Raw genomic sequence first — 11,011 nt, 5'->3', positions numbered from 1 at the left:
TTTTTTTTTTGACAGCTCCTGTTGTATGGCTGTTTCGAAATCCAGTGGCACCATGAATCTGGGTTTTATAACTTTCAGGATTGATATATCTGGTATAATTACGCCAAAGTATGGCCAACACTGTACCAACGCGATACCCTTCACGATCTGTAGACAACCCTTAGTGTACCAATGCCAATTCCTCTTCTTACCAACACCCTATGTCCATGAATCGCTCTACCTCAATGTTCAAAGTTACTTCCCGGCTCTCATGGTGTACCACATGTCCCGCATCCTCTTAACCTGGGCCTGGGTAAAGCTCTCGTAGCATTCATCGGACGAATAATCCATGAAATTGTTGACAAGATCAACTCCTGGGCTATCAGGGCACGAATCCTTGCGTACCGGACACCCGTCCGTCGGGACAGATTCCTGAGGTGTATCGTCAATATAGTCGCCCTCGTTATCGGGAGAGCATGACTCTCCCTCGAACGTATGCAGGAGACCATTCCAGTGTCCGATTTCGTGTATCGCCGTGCCACCTCGGTTATAATGAGTGAGCGAGCCCCCGGGCATAGTCTTCGCAAGCACGTTGCATCCATCTTTGACGTAGCTGGAGCGCGGGCTACTGCCGTTGATACTGGGATCTGGTAGAGTACAGAAACCGAGGACGCTGGAGGATAACTGCTCCGAAAGTGCAAGGTGGCGGTTCTGTGCTGCAGGCGCGGCTGTGACTTGGAGATCAGACTGAAAGTAGACGTTTAGAGCTTGATAGCTTCCTCTGCGGAGAGCATCCTTCATGGCAAGCTCGTCTTCATTACGCGCCCATTTCTCGTTAATCTGGCGCGTCACGCCCTCCAGTCGATAGCTGATTGTCGCGTTTTGGTACGCATCTTGCAGGTACGACAACTTGTAATAGTCGTCAGCTAGCATTTTCGGGGTGGCTGGGAATGGGTACACATCTTAAATTTGACACGGGGTTTTGACTTACCTGGGTGGCAATCATCCCGTCCGAAACTGCATCACTACTCGCTTCACTGTTCACTATATGGAACCAAGTTTCTATCTCGATGGGTTCGAGTGCCTTGCGGCTTTCTTGATCGAGCAAGTCGTCCTTTCTAAGGAGGCGCAGCCTCCTGAACTCGGCCCTAAGGGATTCATCTGGGGCCGAGGTAGCGCAAAAGCCGCGTTGCGGGCGAGGAGCAGCAAAACAGATTTGCTGAAGGTTGTTTATCACGAGAAATAGAGCCTGTAGTCGAAAAAATAGAAGCATATCGGCTGATCGAGGAATTAAAACATGAAGACTCACCAAGGGCTCTCGATGGTAATGAATAAAACCAGGCTGCTAGACGTTTGTGGAGTGGTATGCGGCCATTCAGTCCTTTGGAGCTAAAGAATCTTGCCTCGAGTCAGGAATGAGAGAGCAAGGGGTGCGAATGCCAACGAGAAATGGTAAAGGGGTTGAAGTTTTACCTCATCGGGGCGGTTCCAAGGAAAGCAGTGAGAAAAGTATTTGAAATCAATTGACCGTTATGCGCTATACCCACCTAAAGACGCCTCAAAGAATTTCAGCTATTCAACCAATTTAGGCCATTTGGAATATATCCCGTTCGAAGTACCGCCCGAGCAAGGGGTACAGCTTGTGAATAATAATATACAACATCAAGAAATCAGAAAAGGTCCCCAAAGCTCATTAAAACCTAGTGGGCGTGTAGCCCAGATCGGTCATGCCCGGTCGTAGTAGCAGATGTTTCCGGTTCATTGTTCCAAGTCAAATATGTATGATCACCCAATTTCCTTAAGTCATGTCAATCAAGCATCAGGACCGTCCAGGAAATAAGGTTCTTACCTTGGCCGAACAAGATGTGCAATCGTGAATAGCGCCCCGAGCAGGACACAAACACCTCCAACAACAACATAAGCAATTCCCATGGATGGGTTTTGGCCGCCGAGAACAGTTCGCGTGGAGATCAAGATCGATTTTGTGCCGCCATATTCGGTAACAGGAAAATCTAGGATGGCGATCAGAACTCTTGAGATGACTGATGGGATACCGCAAACTTACTACTTTGAATGTCCAGCTGATAAAATCCCGCAGACATGGAACTGTTGTCGTTTCGTCGAGATAATTTGCTGAACGTGGGCAGCGCCGCCGTTCTCATCCACACCATGAATTCCTCATCCTCGTGTAAATTGGGGATCCCATTTGCGTAGCCATCAGGGTAACGCTCCCGCCAATTGGGTGGGGGTACGACCGCGCCTGGTTCGTACTCTGTTTTCTTGATGAGCTCCTTGTCGCTATCCCACGCGATACCTTTGTTGGTCATGTTGTACGTCTGCTCGATCCCGTCACGAGCGTTTAAGTACACAGGGCTTGTGATTGTATCGTTGAACATGGAGTTAGCTATGAGACCGCACGGGTAATATGCCTTTCCATTCTCATCAAGTTTGAGCGGATCGCATTGACCACTATTGATTGTTGCATTCTTCACGGCCTTTCCTTTCAGCTGATCCATGTCAAGGCTTTTCACATATCTCCGATGATTCTGATAAAAATTGGTGAGGCGATAATACATGAATACCGGTGGTCCGATGGGTTCCGGGATGTCAAATGTAAGTCGACAGACCTCGGCTCCATTGGCGTCAGTGGTGAGATTCCACGTCGGTGGCGATTTATAGGGTGTTTTGAATGTGTATTTGAATTTATCATCGGGAATTGAGTTGTTCGTGGCGGCGAGAGACCTGCAATCCGAATAGTCTATCACTAATTCCGAAACCTGTATACAAGGTGAAAGTCAACATGAGTTATCGGAAATCATGATAACCACCCGGTCTAGCTTACTGTCGAGCTTGCCCATAAAAGCAGGCCGCCAATAGGAGCAAAAATGACGCCAACGACGAAGAAGAGAGGCAAGACACTTTTCGGTGTCAATATTGGCCTAGATTCCGTCAGCGACTGACCCTTGTATGATCTGGTTTCGCGAGCTCACTGCCAGGCCTTCAGGCGTTGCTGCCGAAAAGCAGTATCTGTGGCACTTGTAAGTGTTGTTGGAGTCGACTCTAGGACCTGGGTGTTTTACTTGCTGGCCTTCTGTTTTCCGACTTCTTGATGTCAGCATCCCCCCTATGATCCTGCTCACCGAAGGGCTCGGAGCTGTTCGCTTGCGGAGCAGGCATGACTTCTCATTAGTATCTTTCCAACAAGTTCTATGTCCCATAAATGAATTAAAAGGACGGAAAGTGTAGTTGTGAATGACTGACGACTGTATCAGACAGGATCCGGAGTGTGGTGGCGCGGACAGCAGCTGTTGCGTATCTGGTGGGCTTCGGTCCCCCGGGAACAAGCTAGGAAGATTATTATTAGCGCCCGCCCGTGTCTCGCAGGGTCGCAGCTTGCGAGTTGCGCAAGCTGCCTGTACTATCTAAGCAGAGTCCCACAACAATGGCCATGCAGTCTGCAGATATGGATTAACAAAGCATTACGCCGCTACATAGTATCTACAAATAAGTGCTTCATGGGTAATCGCTCAGTACCTACAACCTCTAGGATCTTCCCCTACACCATGAAAGTACACTTCACAGAATGTACTAAAAGGCTCCTCAGTGGAATGCGTCCAATTTGAGTCTGGTTTGTCAGCCAAGAGCCAATTTTACTCTTTAGATGATATATGTCTGCGAAAGTACTCCGTAGTCTTCTCTGTACGTATGTTTCAAGAGTCTGTCTGGACTCTGGTCCCTTGGCTTCGGTTGCTCTCCGGAACCTGGAACAGCCCCAGCCGCGCCGAGGCCCGTACTCTCCACTTTCTCTTCCGAAGGAATATTTGTGACTTGTAGGCGCATGAGAAGGGCCTCACACAAATCTGCACGAACAATAATTCATTTAAAGCTAAAGCCAAGGCCACATCAAGAAGGCTTCAATCATGACATACGAGAAAGACAATAATCGAGGAAGCACTCTATTGAAGCAAAATCATCCAAGATCAAAACCAACGCTGACACAATCCCTAGCCTAGACGCCTGGAGGAAACAATGCCAAACGAACAACCAGATTACCAAAACAAACCATAATCGCCTTGTCGTGTAGGAGCCAGCCAACCATGCTAGAGTATAAAACGCAAAAGACAAAGCAAAAACCAAACCTGTATGCAGAGTGATACGCTGGGAGGAGGGAAACAAGGATGCAGCAGAATGTGCCTAGCACAGTGAAGCAACAAGCCCAGTCGCCGGCCAGTCAGACGAGAGAAGCCCCCGGGTCGAATATGCGTTGCCAGAATTATCGACTAGGCTGCGGTCCGGCGCTCAATCTAATTAAAGATAGTCCTGGAAGTGGTCGGGATGAAACAGCTCGGCTTTGTCGAAAGCAGTCCAAAGCTTGCTTGCTTTATTCACGTCAATTTTGCACGCCTGCTGGGCATCCGTTTTGCGAAACTCCTTGCCTACTTTCAAGGCTTTGACGCGAGCCTCAAAGATGCGGCGCTTGCTGCAGATGTAGGTTGCACAGGAGAGCCTTAGTGTCGCAGCTAGGTTGAGCTCAGGTAAGGTCAATTGGTCCCGGTCAGAGTCATTACTGAGGTCCAACATCTGGCCTTTCCAATCCGCTTTTAGGGACTTCACTTTCCCATTGGCATCAAGGACCTCAAAAGAAGGAGAGAAATCTTTGATGGAATTATAATCTGTGTCATCCCGACTCGTGCCGATGGCACGAGTAGGTCTGGAATTCGGCGTGGGAGTATCGAACGAATCCAGAACCTTTTGTTTCGGGGTAGACTTTGGTGTGCGCCTTGATCTGGGTGTCCGTTGCACACGATTTTGCGCAGGAACTACCCTTCTCGGTGGCGCTGGTGCGATCCTCTTCAATCTGCCATCTGAGATCTTAGGGTGGCGGTTCATCATGGCCAACTGACGCTCGAGGGTCTGTCGCTCCTCTCTAGCCCATGCTGCTGGGTTCCGATTGAACTGAGCGGATACGATCGATACACAAGAAAGAGCCAAACGATACTCGTCGCGCGTCGGTTTATTGACCTTGTTTTCGAACCTTGCCATATGGGAATTAATGTGCTGTTCCAGCAACACCTCAGAGGTTGGTGGAAGCATGGGGCCAATTAGTGGCTCATCAGTGGCAATGTCAGGAACGAATTCATGTCCCGAAAAAAGAACAGGATCTCGTGAGGATGCGTCTAAGACATCCGTATCGGATTGATCTGGCTCGATTGACTTGTTTTGATTCCCAGTATACGGAGTCACAGGTGGCGACGGTAAATTTGTATCGGTTTGGGCTCGCTTTTGATTGTATGATAAGTGAGCGAGTTTCATTTCACTGGGATAGGACTGTTCCTGCGACATTCTGTGAGGTGGAAATGTGGAATTAAATGATTCGAGCGCTCTGGGTTCTGGGGGGGACATGAGACTGGACACCGAAGGCAGACGAGCCATGTTGGATTTCTCTCGCGATGTCAGTGATGAAGATGAAGGGAAAGACGCCATCTTGCAACAAAAGAAGCGCCCCCAAAGACCTCCGGATAAAGCACCCTGTGGTTGTGTTGTACTGACAGTGGGGGGCCACGAGAAGACAATCGCTGGCCAATTTCTGGGCGAATTGTGGTCTCAAGGGAGATATAAGGGAAGATGGTTGAGAATGGCGACAAGGTGGGTGATGTTTATAGAAGTTAATGGAACGGAGTCTAGCAGATACTGGCTGGGCACACGTGAAAGTGATTTGTCAGGCCGGGATGGCCTCTTTGTACTGTGGCGAGTCGCGACAGGCAGCAAGGCTTTAAGTGATGACCTAGTCTCGGCGATAAGAGTCACCGCGGTATGGAGGGCCCAACAAGTTATTATAAGCAACGCAAAATAGCCTGGCAGACAAGGGCACAGCCATGGGTCCGGGAAAGGATAAATCAAGGCGCAGGCTGAAGAAATCCAGCTATGAGTCAATGCGTTGCTGGCGGAGAGATGGGGCTGAAGTTCTATGGATTGTTATTGTACAATAGATGTTCACGAGGCTGCGGGGTTTTGGCGCGTGGCTGTAAAGGCAGCTCAACACATGCCACACACACTCTCTCTCACGCGATACCAATTAGGAGATTGAAGGTAACTAGCGAGCGCCAGATGACCACTTGGACGAGTCGTAGGACGGATGCTTCTTCTTATATCGAGCAGTGGGGGAATGGCACAAATGGGCGTGTGATCGTAAATGGCTATCGGGGGGAGGGGAAAGGGTGGGTGATCTCCCACATGACGACATTAAGGCTGTCACGGGAAGGGGGCGGGGATGACTGCTCCATCAACAATTGAACAATTCCTGCCCAGGCAAAGGTAAATATAGACCGGTAGTCGACTCCGTCTGCCGTACGGTTGGTTTGACTATGTCCTCCAGCCGGCCCTTACAACCGGTTGGCTGTCTGAGCGCCCGACTGAGGCATGGGGAAAGCCAATCCACCAATGATCGCACTGAATTGAACTGCCACCTAAATGGTTGGGCTGGAAGCCATGGATAAGAGTCAGATCATCAGCGGTTCGAGGAAGCAAGAACGAGTCACAATGAGTCGTAGCCTCATACTACTCTGTCGTTGCCTCCACGCCGGATGAGTCAGTCTCATCATTCAGGTACTACGTAGTTACAGTCTTAGCGGAGTCAAGAGCGCTCGCCACTCTACATGAGGAAGAAAGCACCAGGAAGTGCTCTTATCAGTGTACGGACGTGAGGCTGCCTGTTCAGGGTTCTTACTTTGTATATCTAGGTTGTTATAATACTCTGGGACCACCGGCAAGCGCTTCCGGGTTATCTTACCCCAGAATCTGCACTCTGAATAAATTGGCTCGGCCGCGTTCAAGAAGACTCATATCGGCTAGTCCAAGTAATATCAGCATCTAGTTGCTTGAATTCTAGCCCCGTGGTTTCGAGTCCTGTATCGTACTTGGTTCAGCAGCGGCGTCCCTCGGGCCTTTGAACGTGTAACCTGCAGACCACGAACCTAAACATAAATCGCAACCATTGAGACATGGTCCTAGTTTACATTTATCGTATGGGGCTTCTGGGCTCCTTGGGTTTGACGACGTGGTGGCTGTTTTCCCTCTTAATCAACACTTATACCTGGCTTTGTAGGGATGGTTAACAGAATACATGCTCAGTACTACTCCGAGGGTCTCGTCCGAGAAGACTCGGTTCCACTCTGAGAGATTTCTCCTAGTGCATTACATGTCTAGTAGGATCGTGTGCCTGGGATTCTAAAGAACATGACAACAGGGAAGTGAGAAAATCAATTGGATCATATTCCGGGTACATCATGACTGATTGCTATTGAGTATCAAGAAGATTTGCGCATTTTGACATCTTATCCTGGGGCTAGCAAGCGGTTCGGGGACCCGTTTAATAACTCCCCATTGTGCCAGTAGCTAACAGGTGAACACCACATGAGGTCAAATTTGTTCTTTACATATCAGGTAGCTATCATCAGCAGAGACGTACCACGTCCAAGTCAAGGACCCCTGCAGCCAGATCAGTATTTTTAAACACACCATGAGGAATGACCGAGGCAAGCTCTGAAGGAACGATTGAAGGGTCCGTTGGAAGTGAAGAGTATCAGACCGGCCTCAGAAGAGGTGTATGAAAATGGTTTCCCGAAACCGACTTTTGCTGTGAAAACAGCCAGAGTAGTTCGCAAAAAAAGTAGACTAGGGACGATGTTTTGCTGCACGATCAAGGTGTATCATGTAGGCCTCAACGCTTGGTTCGACTCTCAGCCTTGAGTCTCTTGCGACTTTCATGCGCAATCATGTCGCTGAGATCTTCCTGGAACTCCCAATTTGGGTTGTTTTCCTGTTGTCGCTGGGCTTCGTAGAGCTTCTGGATACTGCCCTTGCTGATACCATCCCCGCTCTGCATGTCGTCTGGATCCACGGACACGTCGACGTCTCCAGGGATTTTGCGTTTCCGATTCTGGTCCTCCGCGTCCAGTACAGGCAGGTTATCAGGAGCTGGACGCAGATCGTATGCCCTGTCACCACCGAAAAACCCCTGTACTTGGGTTTGCCTTTCAGGTATGACATGGAAGGCACTTCGATGGCCAACAGTCTCCTCAGTCTCGGTCCCACGATAGTGTTTACGTACATCAAACTCCCCCGCCGCATTTTCGATGCCAGGCAACTCTGATGGGACCGCTGAGACCAGACCACTAGGGGTATCCAGACCGCTAGGGGTTTGCAAACCTGCATCCATATCCTCTTCTTCCATATCTTCCTCTTCCTCTTCCTCTTCCTCGCTCTCTTCATCGGATAATTCGGGTTCTTGGAGCTCTCCCCAAAGATCCTTTTCAACTGGTTCGCCCTGCTGCATTGTCTGCTGAGGCTGCAGGACGCCAAAGATGTCTCCTCCATAAAGAGGCCTATTGTGCTCGTCGACTGGAGGTTTGCCGTAACCACCAGGATGATAACCCCACATGGCGCCCGGGGGCGGAGGAGCATTGAGACCTGGTATTTTTAGAGCTGGGTAAGAGGGAGGTGGGCCGTAACGCTGCTGATTGATAAGCCATGGAGGAGGGGCACCGGGTGGCATATTCAACGCCTCCTTCAGTTCTGAACTCAGCTCCCCCGGGCGCAGATGTCTTTGGTTGGTTTCGAATTCTTTCCCTTCGTAATAAACTTCACCATATCGGGTCAATTCTGGTTTCGTCTGGAAGCGGAAAAATGCCTCGTATAGCTTCTGATAGTCAATATCCAATCGACCCATTTTTGGCTGCACCCTTTCTCTTTGCTTTTGCTTGAGTGTTGCTTGTTCCTGCTTCTCCAGCGCGGCATCGCGCATTTCGGAAATACCCGTCTCCTGGATAAACCTAGGCAACGCAAATGGTGGCTTTTCAATCCCTCTCTTGGATGACAGATATTCTCTCTTCAAAGACCAATGTGATGGGACCGGAACGACATTTCGATGTGCTTTGATGTGAACGAGAAGTCGAGGATCCGGCGCCGATGTATCTGTCCACTCCACTAATTCGGGCTTTCTAACCATTGCCTTGAGCTCAGCCACAGATAACTTGTTCAGTTCTTTGCGCTTCCGCTTCGATAGGGTTGGGACTCTGTCCTCCTCTTCTTCCGGGATATCTGCGTCGTCATCGAAATAAACCTCGGGTTTCTGAACCTCGGCAGCTGGCAGTTCGGTGTCTTCAGGTTCGTCAAACCTACTGGCAATGTCCTTATACATTTGCCATAGCGGATCGTCCGTATTATGCGAATTTAATGGTTCGGTATCGATACCTTTGGTCTCTAAGTCGGGTACTGAGGCTTCTTCATTGTGCCTAATCGGCGCGTCAGAGTCCACTTCCTTGACCTAGAGCACATTGTCAATCGAAAAAAAGCCTTATACTGGAGTTTGCAACGCACCTGGGTCTTTTGCGCTTTCTTCCGCGCCCTCCTAAGCTGGTTTTTGGTTGGCTTCATCGCGAAGTCTTAGTGGCGCAAAAAAACGGGCGATAGGCGCGACTTTGGGTTTCAGGCTTGGGGGGTGGTTGTAACAATTGACCAGGCTAAATCAAGGTTGCGCGACCTGATCAGTAATGTGAGATGTAAATTATGACTGTTGATGTGACAGTCTATGCAGTACGCTAGAAGACCAATGTAGACTGTTAGTTTCGGGGCACTATCGAATACAGGGCACGTGACACCTGGGTACTGTCGAAGCATACTGCCGTCCAGTACCGCCTGCCCCTAGGGGTCTGACGTCGCTTAGTCATTGCTTAGTAAGCTAGATAACGTGTTTCCCGGGTCCACCATAGTTCCCGGGTCCGCCGTAGAACCTCAAAATTTCTAACGCGTCTACCACCCCTGAAATTTAACAACCCACCATGCCACAAAAACCATGTAAAATAAAGCAAGAATTAATAGAGCAAGAGAGCAGGATTAAATACGTGATATATAATTTAAATTCTGAAAAATTCTTGATATTAAGCAAGCTATACGTGCCTATAACCTACCCCTTTAAATTCTATATAATTAATTAAAAGTAGAACTTTATAACCACAACCATAGTGTCACGTGACTAGCATCACGTGCCGTTACCCAAGTGGCTTATGTACATAATTCAGTGCACATAAACCAACTAAGGCAATTCTAATGGCCTAGTGGTACTGTTAAACGACGCTTTAGGCGGTGATCTGAATTCATCATATTAGTGGTTGTCCTAAGCTAGAAGATAGAAAAGGTATTACTAGTAAGTAAAGGTTATATAAAGTGGTTAACCTAGTAACCATAGTAGTCATATAATTCCTTAGCCATTGGTGGTTAGGAGTATTATTAATAATATAGGGGGTTTATAAGACTAATATCCTTATTAAATATTAAAAATAGTAATAAAAAATAAAGGTAAAAAAGTAATAATATATTAGTATATTAGGTAATACTATATAAAATTAATATAAGAGACTTTCCTTATACTTATATATAAGTTCTTTAAAACTATTAAGGTTAATTTAATAAACCTATTTATTATTATTTAAACTATAACCTTTCTAGTAAATAAGGTGTTTAAATAGGGAGTATGGTTTTAATTAAGCAGGCAAGTTCTTTTTTCTAGAATAGCTTTAACTTCCTAGTAGTCCTTATCTTTAAGGAACCTTTTATTAAAAATAGCTTTAAGTAGTAATATGTTAGAACGTGTGGACCAACGACGGCCAATCAATCAGAAGCTACGACGATGTGATACAACGACGCTAGGAAAATGGTTGTTCCGAACCGAACATGCCCAACATGCCCGGACGGCATGACGAGGATGACCAGGATCATGCCCAGCATGCTCCCAGAGCATGATGAGGATGATGGCCAAGCAAGCTGCTCATGCCTTGAGAGCTTGACGGGCAGGATGAGGCAGATATTTCACCCTCAGGTGAAATACCCCGCCAGGGTATAAAAGGACGCTCATTGCCTCCTGTATTTACTTCTGTCTCTCGTGCCTTATCTTCAGTTTACAGTAACATAGTCAGATCGCCAGTACGAACCAAGTTACTATTGCATCTTCTACTTTGCTCTTCTCTCTCTTGAT

The 11,011-nt window shown here is 48.0% G+C and overlaps 4 protein-coding genes across 4 annotated transcripts; all 4 read right to left on the bottom strand.

The window, feature by feature from the left end:
- Positions 1-28: 28 nt before the first annotated feature.
- On the bottom strand, positions 29-1,475 carry BDV14DRAFT_24831 (zinc metalloprotease). Its single transcript, XM_073776367.1, has 2 exons — positions 971-1,475; positions 29-888 (listed from the first exon to the last, which is right to left on the bottom strand). The coding sequence occupies exons 1-2, from the start codon at positions 1,250-1,252 to the stop codon at positions 235-237; spliced, it is 936 nt and encodes a 311-aa protein (XP_073621768.1). The 5' UTR covers positions 1,253-1,475; the 3' UTR covers positions 29-234.
- On the bottom strand, positions 932-3,355 carry BDV14DRAFT_185978 (CDC50/LEM3 family protein). The gene is made up of 6 exons (XM_073770746.1): positions 3,060-3,355; positions 2,970-3,006; positions 2,822-2,918; positions 2,045-2,756; positions 1,829-1,991; positions 932-1,776 (listed from the first exon to the last, which is right to left on the bottom strand). The coding sequence occupies exons 1-6, from the start codon at positions 3,154-3,156 to the stop codon at positions 1,680-1,682; spliced, it is 1,203 nt and encodes a 400-aa protein (XP_073621767.1). The 5' UTR covers positions 3,157-3,355; the 3' UTR covers positions 932-1,679.
- Positions 3,356-4,053: 698 nt separating this feature from the next.
- Positions 4,054-5,712, bottom strand: BDV14DRAFT_24775 (SWIRM domain-containing protein). The gene is made up of 2 exons (XM_073776366.1): positions 5,530-5,712; positions 4,054-5,421 (listed from the first exon to the last, which is right to left on the bottom strand). The coding sequence occupies exon 2, from the start codon at positions 5,410-5,412 to the stop codon at positions 4,288-4,290; it is 1,125 nt and encodes a 374-aa protein (XP_073621766.1). The 5' UTR covers positions 5,413-5,421; positions 5,530-5,712; the 3' UTR covers positions 4,054-4,287.
- Positions 5,713-7,087: 1,375 nt separating this feature from the next.
- On the bottom strand, positions 7,088-9,608 carry BDV14DRAFT_24758 (U2 snRNP complex subunit CUS1). Its single transcript, XM_073776365.1, has 2 exons — positions 9,358-9,608; positions 7,088-9,304 (listed from the first exon to the last, which is right to left on the bottom strand). The coding sequence occupies exons 1-2, from the start codon at positions 9,412-9,414 to the stop codon at positions 7,700-7,702; spliced, it is 1,662 nt and encodes a 553-aa protein (XP_073621765.1). The 5' UTR covers positions 9,415-9,608; the 3' UTR covers positions 7,088-7,699.
- Positions 9,609-11,011: the final 1,403 nt, after the last annotated feature.

This window comes from Aspergillus stella-maris (assembly GCF_047715825.1).
Source record: "Aspergillus stella-maris strain CBS 113639 unplaced genomic scaffold BDV14scaffold_129, whole genome shotgun sequence".
Taxonomy (NCBI): Eukaryota; Fungi; Ascomycota; class Eurotiomycetes; order Eurotiales; family Aspergillaceae; genus Aspergillus; species Aspergillus stella-maris.
Note: the sequence above shows the minus strand (reverse complement) of the source record. Positions and strands in the feature narration are given on the sequence as shown.